Source organism: Mauremys reevesii, linkage group 16 (genome assembly GCF_016161935.1).
Source record: "Mauremys reevesii isolate NIE-2019 linkage group 16, ASM1616193v1, whole genome shotgun sequence".
Lineage (NCBI taxonomy): Eukaryota > Metazoa > Chordata > Testudines > Geoemydidae > Mauremys > Mauremys reevesii.
In genome coordinates this window covers 26,822,690-26,846,970 of record NC_052638.1, presented here as the reverse complement: position 1 = coordinate 26,846,970, position 24,281 = coordinate 26,822,690, and the positions used below count along the sequence as shown (strand labels likewise).

Genomic DNA, 24,281 nt, shown 5'->3' with positions numbered 1-24,281 from the left:
CCCTTCCATTACCTAGCATGTGTAGCATGACCAGTGAATTCTCATTTCGTTTGCTACTTTTTTCTTTCCTTTGGAGAGCACACAGCAAAAACTACTGTCTCCACAAATCTGTATGAATGCACAGCTGGGCTGACTGCCCCCCTCCCATCCTCAGACAGCTATATTACACACCTGCTTCATAGCCAGAAATGTGCAGAGGAGTCAGTCGTGCATATGCTACTGTTATGTCCTCTGCTATTACAGGCTGGAGTGAGAGTGGCCCTTTACTCTGTCTCCCTAGCCTGCTGGCTGGCTTCCTTGCTTCCCTCAGTTTGGCTTGAGGCAGTCTCAGAAACACAAAGTTTGGGCCCCAGGTGATGAGTGGGATGGGTGAGCCTTTAGGTTTTTAATGGGGGCATGTTTCCCTCTTATGTCCCCACCATGGTTCGCTCATTCCATTGGGCATCACCCCAGTACTCAGTGTAAGTGGATCTCCCATTCCTTCTCTGTGGTGAGCACTGCAACACCACAGGCCTGTTGGAATAGTGGAGAGATGTGAGGTTTCTCTCTGGAGCGTCACTCTCCCACCTGTTATCCAGCATGGGTCATTATTGCCGTTATGAGTGTTCTGTCTAAGGCTCCTCTCCTCACCCTCATGTTTGTGAATCACCAGTGGAGCTGCCCCAACTCCTGCTGACTAACCTGTGAGAAACTGGGACCCAACTCTAAACTCTGATTCCTCTGCAAGGCAACTCAGAGTGCTGCAGCTGAGGGACTGGGCCCCCAGAACAACTGTCTTCCAGTGCTTAGAGAAGGAAGGTCCTTGGCCACTGATATTAAGTCTCAAGTGAGCATGAGTCACCCCAGCATTGCCTGACACCGTGCCAAAAAGTAGAAAAATGAATGACTGTTTGTAAACCAATGGGTCGATGTCACAGTGCTGATCAGAACAATAGGGCTGTGAAATGCATCCTGAGGAAGTGAACCAGTATCAGCATCATGAGCATCAAAAGGCAAAATAAAGGAGAGTGGTGTGGATGCACCCAAGATATAGTCTTTCCCAACAGGTAATGCAGAGTCAACTCAGTGCAGATTGTTAGTAATTTCTTGGTTCGCAGCAGTAATTTCAGGTACTATATGAAGCAATGAGCATTTACTGCACTAGCTTCAGGCTTTCATAGAATCATAGAAGATGAGGGTTGGAAGAGACCTCAGGAGGTCATCTAGGCCAGCCCCCTGCTCAAAGCAGGACCAATCCCAACTTTGTCAAGCCTGACCGTAAACACCTGTAAGGATGGAGATTCCACCACCTCCCTAGGTAACCCATTCCAGTGCTTCACCACCCTCCTAATGAAATACTTTTTCCTAATATCCAATTTAGACCTCCCCCACTGCAACTTGAGACCATTGCTTCTTGTTCTGTCATCTGCCACCACTGAGAACAGCCTAGCTCCATCCTCTTTGGAACCCCCCCTTCAGGTAGCTGAAGGCTGCTACCAAATCTCCCCTCACTCTTCTCTTCTGCAGACTAAATAAGCCCCGTTCCCTCAGCCTTTCCTCATAAGTCATGTGCCCTAGCCCCCTAATCATTTCCGTTGCCCTCCGCTGGACTCGCTCCAATTTGCCCATATCCTTTCTGTACTGGGGGTCCCAAAACTGGATGCAGTACTCCAGAAGTGGCCTCACCAGTGCCCAATAGAGGGGAATAATCACTTCCCTCGATCTGCTGGCAATGCTCCTACTAATGCAGCCCAATATGCTGTTAGCCTTCTTGGCAACAAGGGCACACTGTTGACTGATATCCAGCTTCTTGTCCACTGTAATCCCCAGATCGTTTTCTGCAGAACTGCCGCTTAGCCAGTCAGACCCCAGCCTGTAGCAGTGCATGGGATTCTTCCGTCCTAAGTGCAGGACTCTGCACCTGTCCTTGTTGAACCTCATCAGATTTCTTTTGGCCCAATCCTCTAATTTGTCTAGGTCACACTGGACCCTATCCCTACCTTCCAGTGTATCTACCTCTCCTCCCAGCTTAGTGTCATCATCTTAGTGTTTTTCACTTTCATTTGATTGGATGAATCTACTTTAAATGGCAGAAAAGCCTTTCAGTTTCCAACAGCTGCTAATCAGAACTGATACAGTCTCCCATGACATCCTCCACTCAGCTGCACTTGTATTCCACTTGATTTGTAGCTAGCATAGCTCAATCCATCCGTCTAGATGTTCTTTGGGCTTATAACTGCTAAAATGTAGAGCCAGGGAAATGCAGTGTTAGACGTTCTACAGCAGTGCAGTTTCAGATTCCCCACCATCATCTTTACTGTATCTAGATATGAAGCCACTTGCCCTGAAAAAACTCCAACTGGTATAAAATGTAGCAGCCCAGCTACTTAGCAAAGCAGATGCCACAAACAAATGCTCTGCACTGGCTCCCCAATGAATATAAAAGAGAGTCCAGGTTCTGTGGCCTGATATCCAAAGTCCTTCATGGGATTGGCCTAGCATCTCCTTCCACGGCCATGAGCTCCCATGACAGCTATATCCTAGTGGAACAATGAAATTATTAGCCAATAGACAGAGGCTCATGAGTGAGGGAATCAGAACTGTGATGGGAGCTGGAGTTAGACTATAGAATTAATTTCTGCAAGAGATAAAACTGAACAAAACTCATCTCTTTAACTCAACTGCCCCTCCTCCCCAATAAAGCAATCAAGCTATTTCTCTTATAAGAGGCACAGATGCTATGGGGATGGAATGCATGTATCCAGAATCACCTGCGACACTGTTTTTGCCCCATGAGGCATTGGGATCTCAACCCAGAATTCCAATGGGTGGCAGAGACTGCAGGAACTGTGGGATAGCTACCCACAGTACAACGCTCCGGAAGTCGACGCTAGCCTCGGTACTGTGGACACAGTCCGCTGACTTAATTCACTTAGAGCATTTTTTGTGGGGACACACACAATTGATTGTATAAAAACGATTTCTGAAAAATCGACGTCTATAAATTTGACTTAATTTCATAGTGTAGACATACCCTTAGTAGATTGATAAAATAGGCAGATATCTGGAGGCTGTAGCCAGTTATTGGAAATATCTTTATCCTGTTTCCATGAAGAGAACAAGGTTGGTAGCAACGGTGAAGAAGGTTTAATAATGAAAAAAACTTCATTTCCTGGCATGTGACCTAATTCTAATTTTGACTTTCTTTAAACAGTAATTTTACTAGGTACCAGTGTAGCCTGGATAACATTTCTTCTCTTAGTGTAGCCAGTTCACACACTCTGGGCTGTGAGAGCTGTTCTATTAGCCTGCACTGCTATGGTGAGTCATTACTTTCTAAAGGATCATACAGAGCTAGTTTCTGTTGTTTAAATAGAGCCAGACCACTGTTAGGCTTGGAAGCCTCAAGATTCCTGGCATGAACAGCCTGTGATTTAAAACAGGGATTTAAAATGTTTACCTGCAAACTGTCTCCATTCTTTCCTGTATCACTGTGGGGAACTTCTGCATTCTCAGGCCTATTCACATTTGTGTTATCTACTGACCTTCCCCCCTATCGGAGAAGGCAGTGTGATGTAGTCTTAGTCAGCAGGTTCCTGCATCATGCTTCTCTTATCTATGCTGAAGGAGCGCGCTCTGATTTTTGTGCAGTCATGTGTGGTTATTGTATGCAGTTGGGTATCCTCCTGCTGGATGTATTGGGAATTGGACTTTTATTTATTTATGTTGTATATTCAGGGATGGGAAAACTTACTAGACCCCTAGTAGTTGGAAGATTAAAAGCTACTGGCAAGAGGTGGTTTTGACAGATGAAGGTGGTGAGAATGAGAGTTCCAGAAGCTTGGCTCTCCTCCCCCACCATTACCAGCCACTGGACTCTGAGTAGGGAGGGGATTTATATTTCCTCTCAGCCTCTGAGTGACATGTGACTTGTACATTTGAAGATCCCTTCTGTGCTATTTTTTAAAAGGGACAAGGAGTTTTATTCTCCAGTCCATGCAGAATCTCCTAGCTCTGCAATCCGGGTTAGACTCTGGTTGTGATACAGAAGCATTTAAACCAACTCTCTACCTCACCTGTCCTTCCTCTTCGCTGGTTGGGCCACTGAGCACATATTCCCTTCTCTGGCTTTTTTACCCTCAGACTTGTTCATTTAGCTTTCTCTGAATTGAATTAAGGCATGTATTTGACCCATGCAGCTTCTCTCTCCATGTCCTTGTGGGTTTGAGCCTCCTGTCCTACAAGCCCCTGACTCACCTCTGAGCTGATGTGCAGAGAGACAGTTCTCAGCTAGTGAGAGAAAAAAATGGATACTGCAGTAACCCAATGTTAGACATGCCCAATCCTTTTGCTCTCCCATTGCTTTGTGAATGGGACCATGTAGCCAAAGATTGATCTGTGCCATGTGTTATTTGTTAATGCTAACTTTACTCTAATGTATGATGACAGGGTGTGGGCATGTCTCACTGTACACTGTATGTAGCGTTTATCCCACTGAGAGATGATGTGGGGGGAAAGAAAGCTGCGGTTCATCTCTGATTCATGGCACACTGTCAAGTTAAAGAAAAGAGAGAGAGGGCCAGATTCTCCCTTCCAACTCACACATGCTGCTCCCATTGAAGTCAGCAGGACAAATTCTGCTGCTTTTCTGAGACTCCTGTTACTCTGCTGTGCGCCATAGGGCTGTGCAGTTTGAGTGAGGGCAGAATTGGACCCAAGGAGAGTTCTGTGCATGTAACTGGGGATGGAGTTGGACCTAAAGTGTATTTATTCATCTGCTAACACTTTAACTGGATCACAGAAAACATGGTACCAAATTCTGTCCCACTGGTTTCTCTATCATTAGGGGACCTGGAAGTAGAGCTCCAGCCAGCAATTTGATGGTCCAGAGAGTAGTTCGGACACCTGTCAAGAGTAGATATGGGCCCAGAACATGCTGTTCACCAAGTCCAGGGGTGTTTTTATTCCAGGCTCCAGTCTGGAACAATCTCTGGTCAAAGTACAGGCTGGGGATTTATCCAGTTCACGCTGAGTCTGTCAGGCTGTGGTTGATACCTTTGCTCATTACATTGTGCTGTCTTCTTACCATTTCAGTTTGGAGCAAAGTCACTGAATATATCTAAAAACATGGTGCAGGTTGATAAAATTCTTAAATCAGCAACTATCTCTGTGTGCATTAGACAGAAAACGTGTCACTGTTCTGATCTTCAAAAAAAGGCAGCCATTGAGCATATTCTGCAGCATTGGAAAGACTTGCCCCAGTCACATTCAGATCATACTTTCTCAAAGCTGCCTTACTGAGAAAGTAATGTGCAATTCATCATCAGGAGGAATTGAATTAGTTTCATACTATCTGGGGAGCAGTGGGGAGTTTGCTTAGCTAATTTCAATCAAAAGTCTCAGTTTCCAGCATTAATCATGTGTGCTCTTTTGCCGAGGTCCATTGTGCATATGTGCTTGATTATTCTCTACTTCGATTTTATCTTTATCTTCCAGCAGTGTTTTAAAGTGTACGTAGTATGAGCTCAAGGATGTACCCCGGCGAAGAGCAGCTATCCCATACTCATGCCCACAGAACATTTATACTAATGCCAGTAATGCCTTTACACACAGCATCATGTGATGTCTTTCCAGCTAAAGAGAGATACCAAGCATCTAACAGACTCTGATCTCCTCCTGCAGTGTGTCTGTATTATCTGCATGTGAAAATGCAGTCAATTCCATGTTAATGGGCTGTGAGGTCACACCGACTGCCTTCTTACCCTGCTCCTCCAGAGGAGACTAATGGCCCCAGTCCTCAGATGTGCTGGGACTGCTTTGCACCACTCTGGCAGTGTGAAACAACCCTACACCCTGATCTGGATACTGGAGGATTCTCTCTGCATGAAGGGATACTTGGATGGGGTAGAGTCATTGTGGCAGCGCCTATCTCACCCCTGCTTTCTGCCCCCAGGACATCCCTGTGATCTCCTAATGAGGCTGTAGGCAGCTGGCGTAAATTAGCACAACCCATAAAGTGCTCTAATTTACAATGAGCCTGGCACCAGGACAGAGCACAAAGGACAACTTTGCCCAATCAGTTCCACTCTATCCTGAGCAGCTCTGAACATTCTCAGCTGTAGGTCAGGAATAACAACACTGATGGGAAAGGAGATACAGGCAAAGCACGTGAGTTGTACAAAGGTTGGAAACGGTAGATTCAAACAGTGACACACAACAAAATTCCAGAATGTGATGTGCTTGCTCCATAATAGCACATTCTTCCTAGGAAATGCAACAGGCATTAGAAATAAATCTCAACCAAAATGCAGTGTTGCTATTAAGTGTGGCCTCTTACCAAACTAATAACACCCAGCGTGGGTTCTGATTGGTGGAAAACTGATCATAAATAACCTGCACATTAGTGATTTTTCCAGGGCGTTATGAGCTCACACCACAGCTGCGTATATATTTTTCAAAATATATAAATGGAATTATACATGAAATCTTTTTAGAATACCAGTCATCTCTGTGGTCATTCATTCCTGCAATTAATGACCAATCTTTCAGAGAAAATGAACTAAAAAACTGACAGCAGCTCATAATGACTCATATGGTGGGGAGGGCTGTGTAAATAAACCAATCACAGTCAAAAAATTCACTTGCTTCTGATGGTTAGGGTAACCAGACATCCCGTTTTTAAAGGGACAGTCCCATATTTAAGCCCTCCTGCAGGTGTCCTGACTTTTTCTTAAAAACGGGCAAATTGTCCCATATTTTCTATCTCCTGCCATCACTACTGGTGGGTCCTGCTGCTGGCCAGATCCTTGATTGCCAGCTGCCTGCCCACCAGCAGTGACTGGCGGGGGTGGGGAGTGGGAGGGGGTTTCCAGTGGCTAGTAATGGGGTTGGGTGTGCAAGGCTGGTGGCGGGGCGAAAATGCAGCACATGGGGCCAGCTGGTTCATCAGCGCAGTCCCCGCTGCATGCAGACTCTCGGCCAGTAGGGCCCTGCTCCATCCCGTTTCCGGCCGTCTCTGGCTGTGAGCTGCAGTGGTTGGTGAGTGCAGGAAGGCGCCAGGCAGCAGCCAGTTCTGTGTCGCTTCTGTTGCCCACTCATCAACTCTTTATGTGCTCCCCCTCTCGCTGTTCTCTCCCTGCTTTGCCCTTTTTTCCCTCCAGCCCACACTGCTCCATATCCCCCATAGCGGGGCACTTCCCACTCGCAGCCCTGTGTGGAGAACCAGTCCATGGTCAGAGCACTGAGCTCACCAGCAGCCTGGCCGGCAGGCTCCTTCCCTCCCCCACTGCCTCTGGCTGGGCTGGTGCCATGGGAAAGCCCAAGAGCCTCCGGCTCAGGGCTCTGGCCAGGAGATGCTGAGACCGGCATGTGCCAAAGCCCTGCACAGCGCTGGCATGGGGAAGACTCTCTGCCCCTCAGCTAAGCTGTGGAGTCGGGGCGGCTCCAGACCCCAGCATGCCAAGCGCGTGCTTGGGGCGGCATGCCGCGGGGGGGCTCTGCCGGTCGCCGGGAGGGCGGCAGGCGGCTCCGGTGGACCTCCCGCAGGCGTGCCTGTGGAGGGTCCGCTGGTCCCGCGCAGCTTCGGTGGAGCCGCGGGACCAGCGACCGGCAGAGCGCCCCCCCGCAGCATGCCGCCCTGCTTGGGGTGACGAAATGTCTAGAGCTGCCCCTGTGTGGAGTGGTAGGGGGAGGGGGCGAGAGGGGGTGAAATTTCCAGCCTGTTCATTTCCCAAACCTGCAGGCTCAACAGCAGCCCCGGGGCAGGGGCTTAGCATCCTCTTCACGCCCCAGCTCTGGGTCCTGCCTCCAGGGAGTGTGGGACTGCTCCATCCCCTAGGCACCCTTCCCTGCTGAGCCACCTCTATGGCCAGGTTCGCTGAAGCCCCTGCAGTCAGGTTCCCTGGCCCTGGTGCACAATGTAGCCTGAGGGCTTAACCCATTCCTGCCTGCACTGTAGCGGGGCGGGGGGGGGCGCACGCGGGCAGAAGGCAGCTGGGTTATGTCAGTGGCAGTGGGTTATGTCACATGGCAGGTCATCCCCCTGCCTCCCCCACCACCCCATGTGACTGGAAGCAGCTCCCATCCCTTCCCTCCCGCAGTGTTAAAAAAAGTTGCTGCTGGCCACATTCTGGTGTGAGCCCTGGCAGATTTTTTTTTTGGGGGGGGACATGTGACCTTGCATTCCTCCTCGCCCCCGCCCCAGCATGTTGCCTCAGGAAGACACGGTACCAGGAAAGGCGGGTCCGTTCCAGAGGCCCAGCCAGGAATGGAGGGCAGAGAGCGCCGGGCAGGGAGGGTTCAATCAGTCAGTCAGTCACCCCAGCTGTGTGAGAGAGGTGTATGGACGTGTGTGTGTATGTGTGTGTGTCATGTCTCCCTCTGTGTGAAGCCTAAAGCCTTAAAGATAAGAAGATAAATAAAAAGAATCCAACTACGCAGTGTTTCTTTTTAGCAGAGGCTCAGTCAACTTGACGTTAGTTCGAACATTTGTACTGCATAGTTCTTATTGATTGCCGTTGAACTCGCTTGAATATGAGTAATTTTACCAGGTGTCCTGTATTCCGCATAGGGAAATATGGTCACCCTGCTGATGGTCCGGTGGGTTAACAGATTAAAAAAAAATTAGGTAATAGTTTTTATATGACCTCCTGAGGTCCCTTCCAACCCTGATATTCTATGATTCTATGCTATGCCACAATGGTTCCTGACTGTAGTAGGTCTGGCATTTAATGGCATTTGTGAATGAGATCTCAAAGACAGACATTTCAGGAAAATGTAGACTATGGATTTCTGCCATCCTTGAAGTAAAAATCAGCAGGAAAAGGGTGAAGGTGTGTCTGTATACATAATATTCCACTTCCTAGTTGAGATGCCAGTGGTAGTCAGTCACAAGTGCACTAATGTTATGAAAGGGTGGACAGAATGGGTGAAGATGGCTGGTAGTGGTGACAGGAACTCTGAAAGGGTTGTTCTTATCTGGATCTCTTACCAAAAATAAAATGAAATGTTGGACCAGGGCCTTAAGCTAAAACAACAGACTGTCCATTTAAAAAATGAATGTGTGGCTATTGTATTGTATATGCAACCCTGCCTGCCCCAGAGTGCCTCTAGGGTGTTGCAAGGACATAAGAGACCAGGGTGATTCTAGAGTTCCCAGTAAATTATAGGGAAGATAGTGGAGTTCACTGGTTACTCTCACTGCTCTGACAGTGGCTTTGTCATGTGTTGCAAGATTAGTGAAGTAGCTGCACTTTTGGATCAGAATGTTACAGAGGGATCAATAACTTTCACCAGCAAATGAATCATTAACTTATAGTAAATAATAGTCCTCTTACTTTTTTTTTTTTAAACCAAAGGTTACAAAAGGTAACAGTTGAGGCAGGTGGGGCTCCTGCAGGTAGTCAACCTATTCCAGTAAAGTACTAATTTATTTTATTAAATCTGATTTCATACTTAGCCCCAGGATCAACATTTTCTTACTATTTTGTTTACAGTGCAGTTGGATAGATCTCTCTGGAAGAGTTTTGGTATCACAGGTTTAATTTAGGGCATTGATAGTTGATGGTGTTAAAAGGATATTGTCAGGTACTTTAGTACCAACACCAAAAACTCCTTGGAGGTGTGTGGGGAGGCCAGAAAAACTGGTGTGTGCAATGCAGCCTCCGTCTCCTTTCTTACTGGAGTCCCAAACCAGATACCAGCAATCTTACAGCAGATGCTGTGTTGCCTGCGTTCTCCATTTTCCTAGTTACTTATTAAAAAAAAAAAATTACATTTCTCTCTGTGTGGTTGCTCAGAATAGTCAATGTGCTAAGTCTTTCTAAAACTAAATAAAGACTAACCTGAACCACTGAACTCTTTTTCCTATTTTACCTTGGTATTTCCTGCCCTCTGTTAACTTCAGTTTCTCCAAGCTGAGATGTGAGATTTTCTCCTCCCGGTGATTTGAATTGATACCATTTTTGTAAAGCTTTCTCAGTACAAGGAGAGAAAAATCTGGATGATTAGGGCACTGATTCTACAAACAGTTGTGCAGTCCTTTACTTTAAGTGTATGAGGAGTTGCATTAAAGCCAATAAGATTTAAAGTTACCCATAGGTTTAAATGTTTGCAGGATCAGGGCCTTAACCAGCATACAAGTAGCTTAATGACAAAATACGCTTTTGCTTCAATTATCTTCTGTGTTCTCCTAAAGCAATTTCAAAATGACATTGACATTATTAATTTACACTACACAATTAAAGAGGTAATGGGTGAGGAAATATCTTTTATTGGGAGAACTTCTGCTGGTGAGAGAGACAAGCTTTTGAGCTACACAGAGCTCTTCCTCAACTCCGAAAGCTTGTCTCTCTCACCAACAGAAGTTGGTCTAATAAAAGATATTACCTCACCCACCTTGTCTCTCTAATATCTTGGGACCAACATGGATACAGCTGCACTGCATATTGCACAGTTAAATCAGGCCAGCCATGGACCAATGGACATATCAGGAAAACAAAAACTGTATGAAATAAGGAGGTAATTTTGTACCAGTGTTTTATTTATTGGACACAGAGACAAATTAATCTCTGGTGTAAATGACCACAAATCCATTAAAATCAAGCATGTCAGAGATTAATTCAATCTAGTTTCAAGAGTTTTAGGAGACACATTTGACCTACCTTAAAATTGTTACGATCTCATCAGGAAAAGTATCTGAACAATGGAAATTTGCGAGTTCTATGTAATCAGCCACCTATCACTCCATTACCATGAGAAAACTAACCACACTCTTTGTAGAATCTACCCAAATCACAAATCTTTCTCTGAGCTCTGCAGCAGCAATGACTAACTGGCATTGCCACAGCGATGCTGGGATCTTCAACTGTTCTCTTGTACAAAACTGATACGAATTGCCATTGATTTCAATAGGAGCAGGATCAGATCTTTAGGGTAAAATCCTGCCACCACTGAAGTCAATGACAGAACTCCCAGTCAGGTCTGCACCCTTAAGTCTGTCTTCAGTGGAGCTGGAGGTGTAATTCCAGCTTTGGTAGACATATGGGTGCTAGTTCTGAGCAAGCTAGCTTGCTAAAAATAGAACTGTAGCTGCTGCAATAGTCACTAAGTAGCCTGACTAGAATCCCATCTGAAAACCCAGATTACCTTTTGTTTTGTAAAATGCCCAGCATGCAGGGGCTAAGTATTACTAAGGACAGAAAGTTAAAAAACATTACATATGACTGACAGTGTCATTTTCACTGAGCTCCTTATGGACGTCAGCTCACTATTGATATGGTGATTACTTTAGTGGAGAGAAAAAAATAAACACTTTTTTTTTCTAGGACACTGACCAAATTGTTTGTTTTATTGGTAATGCTGAATGTAACATGCTGCGTTAAGATCACTTACCTTGTATAGAAGACCTCCGCTGTTTTTCTTTGAATGTCTGAATTCTTTCCAGATTTCCTGTCCCTTCTCATTTTCACCTGTCTCCAGGGGATTTCTGTGCTGTTTGGCTAACCTAGCTCTTCATACTTTGTTTCACCAGCTACGCTAGGATTTTCTGCCTTTTATTTTTGATTGGTTTTCAAGTAGTCATTTCACTCACGATGCCTGCCACCAGTTTTGGTGTCTGGATTCTATTCAGGATCTTGGTGTCTGGATTCTATTCAGGATCGTTTATTCATTGTTTTAGGGCTTGATGAGGGTACAATAAGTGTTTACAAATCAATAGTCAGCAGCTGCTTTTTAGAACTGCTGAGGATTCTGATGTTAAGTCTCTTTCTTCTTCTTCCTAGGTATTTGTATAAAGTGTGGAAAGGGCGTATATGGAGCGAGCCAGGCTTGCCAAGCAATGGGTAACCTCTACCATACCAACTGCTTCACGTGCTGCTCCTGTGGTAAGTCAGATCTACAGTGTCTAGTGGCTTCCTTCCACTGTATGGATTCTTTTAACATCTAACATACAGCCTAAGGCCCGATCTTGCAATCCTTACTGAGGCAAAATTCCCACTCGTGTCACCAGCATCAAGGTTGGTGATTAATGACACTGAGCATGCTCCATCTCTAAGCATCCAACTGCACTTTCTTAAGCAAGAGGACATAAATCTAGTACTTCATTGACATTATGTGTTACATTTTCAAAGGGGCTTCAGCCCAGCCTCCATGGTACTTGGTGTACATAAATCAATTTTTGTGGAGCTTTATGTGCATTATACTTTTTGCACACAAACAATAGAATTGATACAGGCAAAATTCATTTTATGCACTGCAAATGTTTGTGCATTCAAGCATGTACATGCACACATGATAATGCACAAAAATTGCACATGCAAGTTTGAATGTGCAGAATGGAGATCACATGTTGAAAATTCAGCTCTAAAACTGCGACAGCATTTGGTGGTGGTTGTTTTTTAATTCTTTCCTCCAGAACTTTCCACGCCCCTTCCAATAGCTTGTAAGATTTCTCTTTGAATCTGCAGGCATGTCAAAGGAATGGTCTCTACCAATGTTCCCTCTAATTTTTGACAGGCCGTGTGTGCAAAAAAATTCCTATGTGAAAATTGTTGTGCTTCTGTGCAAATTTTTGTGCGCGTGGTGTTTCGCCGTGTGTGGGGTTTAGGATCCGTGTGTGTGCACACACGCGCACAGCTTAGAGGGAACAGTAGTCTCTACACACTGTATGTGATTTTTAGCAAAAAAAAGCATGGCTTTGCTACTGAGAAACTCTGCTGTTTTCAATTCATGGTGACACATTGATGTATTTTAACAAGAAGGATATTCTACTTGGTCTGAAGACATCATAAATGTTAGAAAATAGAGGCAAAACTCTTAGAAGTGGGTGCCTAAAGTTAGGCAATGAGATCCGTATTTAGGCACCTCAGTGGCCAGTGTTTAAGAAGTGCTAAGCACTGGCCCAGGATAGAAGACTCTGGAGATCTGTGGTTGGCGGCTCATACCCCGGTTGGGGTGACGGGCATGAATGATGATGATGATGAAGCACACATAGATTCCCATTGATTTCAATAGGACCTGCCAGTCATCAACTCTGAAAATCAGTTCATTTTTTCTGAAGTGCCTCAATATGGATTTAAGTTTGTAATTTATGAAAATGTTAGCCTGGCTGTAAAGATTTTGTTGAGATACATATATGCAGACAGAAGGCTGAGGATCAGTGGAATATACAGCACATAAATTGTTTTTAAAAGGGATTAATTAAGGATTAGAAAAAGAGTAAAAGATTACTGGCATAGAACCAAACAACTTTCTATTGAAAAGACGATTGTAAAGTTCACTTATGAAAGGAGAGCTGTAGGTTTGGGGCTTTTTTCTCTCTCAGGCTTTGTACAGATAGATACTCATTTTTAAAACAAATATTTATGGAATTTAAGGAACCTTATAAACCACTTTGGATCATGATCAGGTTCTAAAATAAACTTGCCTAAAATTTAAGAGTAATTTGCTCTCCTGAGTCCATCCAAATATGCCACGTACTGAGCAACAATTTTGCTGGCTCCCAAAATGAATGAAGTACTTTGGGCAGCCTGCTAAGCAGAGGATGACAAAATACAATATCAGATCATATCTATCCACTCATCACCAAAATTAAATTTAACCTAATTACGTAGAGCAAATTACAGCTCTCTCCGCATGGCACAACACAAATGATAAAAAAGAAGTCAGGACATACGTCGACTGTCATAAAGATTTCTATGTAAGTCATTCTATTTTTTCAACAGAATATTTAGAGGCAGGGGAAGGTATTTTATTAACAAAATATAATTCTCGGTTAGTTGTTAAAATGCAGCAGTAAACTTTCAGATTGCCCTCCCGGTGTTTATGTGGCCGATGTTCATCTAGCTGAATGCAGCGTAGAACTTGATCTCACAGAACCGCAAGCAGTGCTAGCGGAATTCCATGATTCACATTATGGCTTATGAGTCACTGCCTATACACTAGGTAACAATGCACCATGTTGTTCTGTGAGCCTATCATTACGGTATTGTTATGCTAGAATGCCCAAGCCCTGATCAGAAAGAAAGAATACTTTAATTTATTTTTGTCTACCGGCTTGATTTCTGCAAGATTCACATTAAAACAAAGTTTGTTATGGATTCTTTGTTCTTTCTAACATAGTGCATTTGAACGGTAGCTCTGCTATTGATATTGCAACACAGGTCTAATGGCAAGTGAAACGTGTTTAATAAAGCATACATTCAGTTACTTACAGAGAGATGAGCCAAAAACGGAACCATTTCTCTGGACCCCATTTCCCTGAGCTTTGAAAGGTTTCTAAATAGGACCAAACCCAACCCAACTTGACAAGATTTTTACCTAAACCAAACCACTCCTCAGCTTCATTCTTTATTTAGGGTAATGTGATTTTAGGAATTGCTTTAAAAAACAACCACCCAGCTCCCCTCAAACATTATGCAAACCAGTACTGGAAGGAGGGCTAGTGGATGCAGACCTAAGGAACCAGGAACGGGTGCCATACCTACAGAACAGGGGGCTGTCTTCTGGAGAGCAGTGACTCTGAAAAGGATTTAGGCGGGCTCAGGGGCGGCGCTAGACGTTTCGCCACCCCAAGCAGGGCGGCATGCTGCGGGCGGCACTCTGCCGGTTGCTGGTCCCGTGGCTCCACCGGACCCTCCGTGGGCACGCCTGCGGAAGGTCCACCGGAGCTGCCTGCTGCCCTCCCGGCAACCGACAGAGCGCCCCCCGCGGCATGCCGCCCCAAGCACGTGCTTGGCGTGCTGGGGTCTGGAGCCGCCCCTGGGCGGGCTTAGTGGACAAACAGCTGAATGTGAGCTCCCCATGTGATACTGTAGCAAAAAGGGCTAACGTGATCCTTGGATGTATAAGCAGGGAAGTAGTGAGCAGGAGTGAGGAGGTGATTCTTCCTCTCTGTATGGCATTGGTGAGCCCAGTACTGGAATAGTGTGTCCAATTCTGCCATCCATGTTTTTAAAAGAATGTTGGCAGACCGGAATGGCTGGAGAAAAGAGCCACAAAAATTATTTAAGGGCTGGAGAAAATACCTTACAGTGAGAGAGCTCAATGTGGTTAGCTTAGCATAAAGAAGATTGAGTGGTGACTTCATATCCGTGTATAAGTACCTTCAGAGGGAGAAAACACTGGGTACTAAATGTTGCTTTAATCCAACAGAGAAAGGCATAACCAGAACCAGTGGCTGGAAGCTGCAGAATTCAAATTAGAAATTAGGCATACATTTTTAATAGCAAGGGTGATTAACCATTGTAGCAGTGATAAGTTTGAAGTCACATGGGCAAGTTCCTGCATACTTTGCTGAGTTACAAGGCCTATCTGCCTTCTCTCAATGGGTCAATTGTGTAGCTGATGGTCCTTAGTGGGCCATCAGGCAGGCTAGGCAGACTAACACCAACTTGTCTGGAGTATCACCCAGAAGCGCAGCGTAAGTTTGAAATACAGACAGTACAGAGCCGATATTCATAACTTCAACTACAAAATGCTATATGCATACAGACAGCATAATCATAACCAGCAACCTATAACCTGGTCTTAGACACCTCATTTGACCCTCTTTATACAAGATTTGGTGCCGCTATAGGTCTTTGGTTGGAACCATGTTCTATATGGTCCCAGATTATGTCAATAACGTCACAGGCTAGCACAGAATTATTAGGTTTTAGGGCCAGATTTTAGTGAGTTTAGCACCCAGTGTGTATTGATTTTCTTTTTAAAATATGGCCCCATTAGGCTTGGGTGCTCTAGAAATATATAAGATAGATGCAAATATTAGTAAATGGACAAAGATGAAATTACTACTCGTGATTAGGACTCCATGTCTGTCACGGAGGTCATGTAAGTCTCAGATTCCGTGACTTCTGCAGGGGCCGGTGTGGTTGCCCCAGGGCCACCCAAGCAGCATCCCCAGCAGGCAGGCTGGAGCAGCTGCAGTCCTGGGCAGTGGTCCCTGGTGAGTGGGCCAGAGCAAGTCGGCCCCCGGCAGCTGGAACCACTGGCCTCAGGTGCCCCCCCAGCAGCCCCCAGCCCCATGTGCCCTCCAGCAGCAGCTCCCCCACACACACACAGGACTCACACCCCCATTTAAACATAGGTATTTTTAGTATAAGCCATGCACAGGTCACAGGCTATGAATTTTTGTTTATTGCCTGTGACCTGTCCATGATTTTTACTAAAAATACCCGTGCCTAAATCGTAGCCTTACTCATGATGCCCTTGGACTTCCTGTTTAAAAAAAAAACACCGAAAATTGTGACTCTTTGATACAGCACAGTGTTAGCCCATTTCTAGTAGCCCTGGAGGAGGCCCCTGATAATGTCTTGATTCAGAAGGCCTGGGACATCCTCATAATAAGAAAAGCTTACAAACCTGAGCACAGAGAGGATGATAAAGCAAAAGTGCCAGAGACATGGGAAGTAGAGATCTTTTAATGTAAAATGATGACCTGTTTCTGCCTCTCTGTTAGTAATACTTGGAATTAGTGGACTTAATGAATGTTAAACCCTAGCTCTGTGGCAGTTGAGGACTTCCAGTATCTCAGTGTCAGGCTCCTTTGGACGGTTTTTACCTACGTGCGGCATTGCTCCATTTTTGAATGGCGCAGACCATCAGCTTCTTTTATAACAGGACCTGCCTCTGAGATATGCTCAGGTTTCTATACATCAGGTAACCCCCTTCTGGTAATGTGAAAACCAAAGCTCTCTGGTTTCCATGGGGTATGACGGCACGATGTAACCCTTCCTACAGAATCGCTCTGAGAAAACGATTTCAGCTTGTCAAGATTTTTTTTTTTAAATGCTGGGCCAAAAATCTTCTCTCAGCTATTATGGTGCTGAAACCTTATTTTGGCCTTAATTCAGTAGAACACTTAACCACGAGTAACCTAAAGCATTTATGCACATGCTTAAGTGCTTTGCTGAATCAAGTAGGCTTGGAAGGGTTAGATTTTTTTTTATTGTTAAATGTTGGGAAACTTTGGTTTCACAGTGCACACACAAACCGTCCTCCCACCCACCCCCCCAGACAGAAAAACTGAACATTTAAATCGAGAGAAATAAAAAAATGCTTAAAAATAAACATTGATATCTGTCAACATTATTATTTTTTTTAAATCAGCATCTGTCAACCCTATCCTCAAGCTGCAGAGATGAGAATTTACCCTGCAGCATACGCTGCTCTCGCTCTCTCTTTAGAATTAAGCATTCGTATGGCCAGGAACACTTGCAGGACACACAAGATCAGTTTCTCCCTGAAATGCTCAGCATCTAATCCCAGTTGATGGTATTTCAGAACATGGGAGCCCTCTTGAAAGTGTAGTGTCCTTGCACTAGTGTACTCTTAAGTGTGGGTGATGGGATGCAGATATTTATGGATCGTCTTTGCTAGTGATACATGTTACAGAAAGTAACAATGCCTTTAGTTTCTGTTACAGGTCACCAGGTTTCGGCAGACAAGGCACTCAAACCTTAATGTCAGCAGTATCATGCTGAAATGTTAAGCTATTTTAGTGATGTTTTAGTCCAATATTAATGGAAATGCTCCTGTTGTAAGAGCTATAGGAAAAGAATCTAGTGAAGGATATCAATTTTATATTTATATTAGTTTCAGATAATAATGGTAAATTTGCAGAAAATGAGCTCCAAGGAACTGAGTTTAAATTCCATAAATTTCACCACTGACACTTTCTCCTCATTCCCATAGAGGCAAATGTTTGAACATTCCATTTAGCTTTAATCTCTCCTTCAAAGGGTGATTTTAAAAGGCCCAGGAAATCATAACAAGATCAATCAGAAGGCTACAGCACACGGTATAATCCCAACGGTGTGCAGTGTTTCTTTCCTAGCTGTTGTTGATCAGACTGGAGCACTCACTTGGGTTTTTATACAGCAGTTTAATATAAAAGTGACAACTTGGAAGATCTCACAATTCCAGCTGAAGACTGACAGTGCTGGCTGTTTCCAGCCTTTTGAAAGCTCATTGCTGGAACCATGTATAAACACACAAGGGTGTATTGTGAGATTATAGGGGAGTGTGGCAGCACACAGCCTTGGCAGCAGCTCCAAGAGGCATGGTATGGGTCTGCACGCAACAGTGGTTGCTGCCACCCTCATAGCGTAGTCTCCATTCCTGAAGTAGTGTGTGTCCTCCAGCCGGTATAAAAATTGAGTGAGGTTTTGACTTTAGATTGCAAACTTTTTGAGGTAGAGATCACGTCCACATTTATGTTTATATAGGGCCTAGTATAATGGGGCTGAGTACTGACCTGAGACCTTTGGGTGCTCCTGTAATATAAATGGGTATTAAAATAATTACAGCCATCCACCTGCTTGTCATGCCTGCCTAGGGGAGTCTATCAAAGGCTAGAGTGGTTGAAAAAGTTCTTTTGCATATTAGGTAACTGAGAATGAACCTTGGTTTACTTTTTGCAAGTAGTAATATCCATAATATCTTTACCTTCATGGCATGTTTCTGTGAGCTCGGATGATCTTTAAAATTCTTGAACTCCCAGCAGTATTTCATGTTTTCTCACAGCACATTTGTAAGTACAGCATGAATCGCACAGCACCTAAATTGCATCTTGCCAGGATGTGCTGTTAAAAGCCTTGAATTCAGTTCCCTACCAATGTTTGTGATGTTTATGTTGAATAAAACATAATTCAATGTTAGACCTGTTTAGGGTATGAGTTGTTTACTATGTGTCCACCTATAATGACTAGGTCAGTAATCAGAGTTTATGGTATAAAAATATCTAAGCATTGGCTTTTAACTGCTTAGCAGCCAGAGGTTGACTTGGGTAATTCAGGTGTAGCTGTGAGAAACATGTTTACTACAAGCTGGACGGTTCTAGGCATCTAGGATCACACTGAGGTCATGAAAAGGAGACAAGCCAATTAATACCACTCCTAGGGGTAAATTGCTGAGGTGTTGGAAGGGTTTCTGGCTCCGTTGCTCCCGTTAGAGTGAAAGGCTGTTCGCTGTGTATATATTTCATTCCCATAGTTTCAAACCTGAGCAGATCAGACCTTTGAGCTAACCAGTCCGAGATCCTGCCCGTGGCAGCAGCTGATACCTGATGCTTAGAGAAAGGCAAGCACCAATGATTCAGTGCTGCGTATGTGGGAACATTCCTTCCTGACCTCCATGGCCTGAAGTATGAAATCTGGAGACATAACTTGCATAACTACCAATGTTATTCATCTAATACTCAGACTCCGCATTCAGATTTTATCCATGGCCATCTAGATGCATTGAGGCTTCCTAGCCATATGCTGAAACCCCAGTGTGTCTTGACACATCCTGGAAATGTGATAGGTGTGAGGCAGGTGATTGATGTGGGACTCAGTGGGGAGCTAAATATTTTGGAAGGGAGTGAGTTCAGCTAAGAAGAATCACTGTAATCTCTTAGCGATAGAATAGGTCCAGTTCAATATGCAACTCAACACTTGTCTTGTCTGCACTTGGAGGGGATGGGACAAGTAGCTGGCAGAGTTCCGAAAAATATAATACAATTTAGACCTGCTCTTGATTGCACCTTGGTGGGGTAGCCTGGACAAAGGAAATGAAGGTGAGAATTGGCTTTGGCTGTGTTAGACGCTCAATCAGCCAGTCACTCAGATTTGTCTTTCTGGGGCTTTGTAAATCTTTATAGAACAGAACACACAGACACTATAGTAATGCTAACAGCGGAGTGCAGGTAATTTACATTAGCTTATTTTATGGTTCCAAACATGAATTATCATCAGTAAAGGAACAGAAGCCTCTCTCCAGTAATAAAAAGCCCAGTTGAGCACCTCCTATATGGTGCTGGGTACCTTAATCTCCCATTGACTTCAAAACGTTTCCTTGGTCTAGGACCCATTGCTAATCTGACATTACTTTTGGCTTTAGGAAAAGTGAGAATATTGCAACGCATAGGTAGATTTGAGAGGGCAGAAATGTTAAGTGTTTCAGATGATCAACACTGGCACAGATTCTTGTAAAATCTTCTGCACCCCAACACAGTTTGCAGTCTTGTTTTCTAAGACCTTGTACCTACCTCTCTGTTTTCTTAGCTGTGCCCTGACCCAGCAAACAGCTTATGCACATGCTTGATTGTAAGTGACCTGCCTTTTTTGGTCATGCCCCTTCCACCTCCCAGGGACAAGCATCACTAGCCAGTATGTTTTTAAAGGTGTTCATATATGTTTAAAAACATGTGAGTTAACATATTAGTTAGCATGTTTTTACACATGACCAAATTTCCTAGTATAGGCAAGGGCCTTGTCTTCAGTGGAGTACCTCAGATGCTTAAAGTTAAGCATGTGGTTAAGCTCTTCTTTGCTGGATAGACACCTTAATGCATGGCATTTCTTGTCTCCAGTGGCTATATTAACAACCAGTGTTCACAGAAATGAAGAGAGTCCCAGTAAGAGGTTGTCTCTAGGTAGCCAGACTACTGGAAAGTGGAAAAGCAAAGCTCCTCCCGTCCCTATTTTTCATTATTAGACGGCGAGTGATGACTAGTTGGCGGGTGGTACGCCCTCTGTCTCCTTGTTTCTGTGAAAGATATTAATTGTGCTCTGCTATTAATTATTCCAGCATTAAATGCCTGGGGTTTGATGGTTATTTTAATTCGGGGGGGCGGGTGCTTAGCAGCTAATGATGGAAACTTTTTTCTTGTTACATTGACATACACATATTTGTATTTCTCTCACAGTATTTTTTGTATTCCTAATGTGGAACTGATTGCCTCAAGGACATATAGTAAAAACAAACATGCTATAATTAGCAAGATTTCTGCCTCTGCTTTTTGTTTGTAAGAATTATGGTAAATGCCATGGAGAATGTAATCATTTTCCTTGCAGAATTTGTGTTTGGAATCCCACCTCTTGTTAACTGGGGCAGGAAACTCTGCTGAAACCCTCTTGTCCTATAAACATCTGATCTGCCTAGTAGCTGCTGGTGTATGTGCTGCCTTTGCTTCTCTGAGTTTGAATCCCACTTCTCTCATGACTCATCTTTTTTTTTTTTTCCTTTTCTTTCTTTTCTAAATATTTTTCTTGGAACTAAGTAGGAATACATACCTCAGTTTCTCCAAGGGAAAACATTTCCCTGTGCCGCAGTCAGAGCGACAATCCACTTCTCAAAATGGAAGAGGTGCAGATAAGCCAGAGGAGAATGGAAGCAAGTCAGTTGGCATTAGCAATACAATCAGGATAAGTCAGGAAGAGAGAAACACTAACAGAGGGGAAGGATCAGCCTCAAGAAATTGTTTTTTTACTTCATGTAATTTTTATTCTAAATCTGTACTATTTTCTGTCCCTATGTGTTCCAAAAAATGTCTCAGGCAAGGGTTTCCAAATGTCCTTGAGCCCCTCCTCGTTTGAGAAGTAAGCATTAGCCTGGGTGTAAAATAGCCACGCTCCAGAAGGTCATGGCTTTCTGAAGCCACTCCTAATTAAGACATCCTGACTCCCTCACCAGTGAATCATCCCTGTCCCCCCACATACCAGTTCATCAATTCTGTCTGCTCAGATAAAATCAGTTCAATCTCTCCAGGAAATCAGTGCTTCCTCCTGACACTAATTAATCATTTCTGTCCTCACCCCCACCCTGGTAAGCTTAGTTCTTACACACATTCCAGTTCATACATTTGGGGTTTTTCCTTAAATGCATGAATTTTGGGCACCCCCACCCCCGTTCCCCACCACATTGCATGAGTTCTGGGCTCGCCTCTGTCCCGCCATCTGAATGTATGGACATCTTCCCTATATAATTTCTGCTCTGCAGTGTTCCAAAGATTTGTTCGTGGCTCACTTCTTTTCTTTATATACCTTCCACCTTAGATATACAACTTCCATGAAGAGGACACCAACTTGGTCTCCCTTAATTTGCTCTCTGATCCCTCTCCTCTGCCTATTTTGTCTCTGGCTGGTACTTACTCTGCTACAGAATAGTGCAAAGAGTTTGGTCCTGTTTCTGTTTAGAAATTCTTCTTTGTTCCTCATTGCAAATGTACACTAGAACATACCTGAACTTGGACCTTAATTTAGCTGCCTCATCAGTAATTCTGCTTACCCCATTGCCTATGCAGAAATGCTAGAATTTGTCCTCACTTTGACCCTGTCATTGTTCGAATTCTTACTATGCCCTAATTATTTCCCTTTTTTGACTACTGTAATTGCCAGTTTTGTGTCTTGTCTGAATCCCTGCTCTCTAACTTGAAGGGTTCCAGAATACTGCAGCATGACTAGCCTTGCCCAAGTAAGCAAGACCATGTCACCATCCAACTTTGGTACCTGAAGGGTCTTCTACCCATTAACTAGGCTGCCCTCCTTGTTTTCCAAACTTGTTCAACTCAACCCTTTGCTGATCTTTTCCCACTTACTCTGGCTCCTGGTCTCTGTTTACTTTCTGTCCCCAGCCTTGACTTCCCCTCTGTCCCTTCCCACAACCTTTCATGGCTGGAGTTGCTCTTTTGCTTATGCTGGCCCCATCTACAGTAACTGGACTTCTCTACCCCACCCTCCTCTGGAGCCCTATGTCACTTGCAGTGTCAGTCCCACTTCACTCAGGACTGATACTCGCTGTAAGGAATTTTGTGCAGCTCTGCCCGTAGAGTACTATAAAGTTAAACTCTGTTGTACAATCTGTTCTCCTTTTCCAGATACGCCCCCTAAGAGAGAGAGTTTTCTATTGCCCTGCCCATCTCATCAGTGCCTCTTGCAACTGCTTGTGTTACTACCTGTCCTGTCCCCCTCATACCTGTCTAATGCTGCCTTCATGCCGCTTTTCCTTGACGAAGTTTACTGCAAGGGAGAGGTGTCTTGCTGGTCCTGAAAACTTGCTCAGACCCTCCACTGGAAAGTAGGACTGGTTTTACTGTGTAAGTTTATAAATGTAAAGAACTTTACAATCAAAGGTCACTCCCTTTCCCTGACCCGTTTACTACAGGTAACATTCCCCACGAAAGTATTTTTTTTGTTTTTCACTTGCTTTAAGAGTTTTCTTTCAAGGAGACTGTCACCTGATGTCAGGGGAAAAGGTGGTGGAAAAACTGAGTGATCTTCAGTTTGCAAAGTTCCTTACATTTGTAAAATGAAACGGCGAAAGCAGGGCCCCGCTGTTAGTTGTCCCTGAACATATCATGAAAATGAAGGTCATCCAGCTTGTTGTCGTACAGGCCTATTTTCTTTCTGGCAGAGGGTATTAGCAAATTCTCAGGAAATTCCTAACCCCAGAATTGCTGGGCTTCTGACTTAAGAAGGGTTAAAGCGCAGGCTTGTGGGTTTTATTCCTAGCTCTGCTACAGACTTCCTGTGTAATCTTGAACAAATCACTTAACCTCTATGCCTCAGTTTTGCCCAGATGGAAATAATAATTCTTACCTACCACATATGGTTGATGTTAGGCTAATTGGAGATTCAGAGATGGAAGAACTAAAGAAGTGCAACGTCTTGTAAATCATTATTAGTAATAATAATTGTTGTATTCTAGATGTATGTATTTTATCTGGAGGGAGCATTCATAGTCTCTGTCAGCCGGACCCTACAGCTGCTGCAGTATGCCACTGAAAATAATTGCTTGCTCAAATAAGGAACATTTACCATTTATAAAAGACTATCTTGAAGATTATATGTCATTAAACAAGAAGAGTAATGTAAGGTTTTCAAAAGATTCTTTTCCCAGCACCATTCCCCAGAGATCCTAGAGCCTGGGCCACATGAATAACTTTTCTCATTCTTGTGTCCATGCTGAAAGTTGTGTTTTTAATTTATTTTAAGTATCCACGGAATGCTGTCTCCAATGTCCATAGGACTCTCTAAATCGGATGTGAGACACAAACGCACCCGAGCAGCTTATCAGAGAAATAGGGTTGGCGTGAGGCCTACATAAACAGCTATAAATTCTTTCTCATTTAAATGAAAGGACCCTGGAGGATTGGCCAATTATAACTACAGTGGGCTGTCCTTGAGCACCAATGAAAGTGCTTCAGTTGACCCTTGGTATTTAACATGCGTTGAATGTTTTGTTTACTCCTAAACTTAGAGTTATAAAATTACCAGGATACAACTTGGTTTGGGGAAAACTGACTTCTGTGTAGGTTACTTTCCAGAGATATTTGCCAATGATCAGAACTGTTTCCCATCATTCACTTCTTAGAGAGTTTAGCGAGGCTGTTGCTCAGGTAAGAAAGAAATTGTCTGCCTCCTTCCTCCCACACACTCTCCCAGAAATCAATGGCACAGGAAGAAAGTTGGTAAATTTGATTTTAGCCCCATGTCCCCCCCCCCCCCCCAAAAAAAAAACCCCAAACCTTTTTTTTCCTACAA

At 44.0% G+C, this 24,281-nt stretch overlaps 1 protein-coding gene across 5 annotated transcripts in view; it reads left to right on the top strand.

The window, feature by feature from the left end:
* Positions 1 to 24,281, top strand: part of LOC120384214 (WT1 interacting protein) — a 115,382-nt gene that overhangs the window by 36,434 nt on the left and 54,667 nt on the right. For all 5 annotated transcript variants that reach the window (XR_005588678.1, XM_039502582.1, XM_039502578.1 and 2 more), the window contains exon 2: positions 11,760 to 11,861. Coding sequence is in view for 4 of the 5 variants with exons in the window: in XM_039502578.1 (XP_039358512.1) it covers positions 11,760 to 11,861 (102 nt within the window). In the remaining variant the exon portion in view is untranslated. The remainder of the gene's footprint in view (positions 1 to 11,759; positions 11,862 to 24,281) is intronic.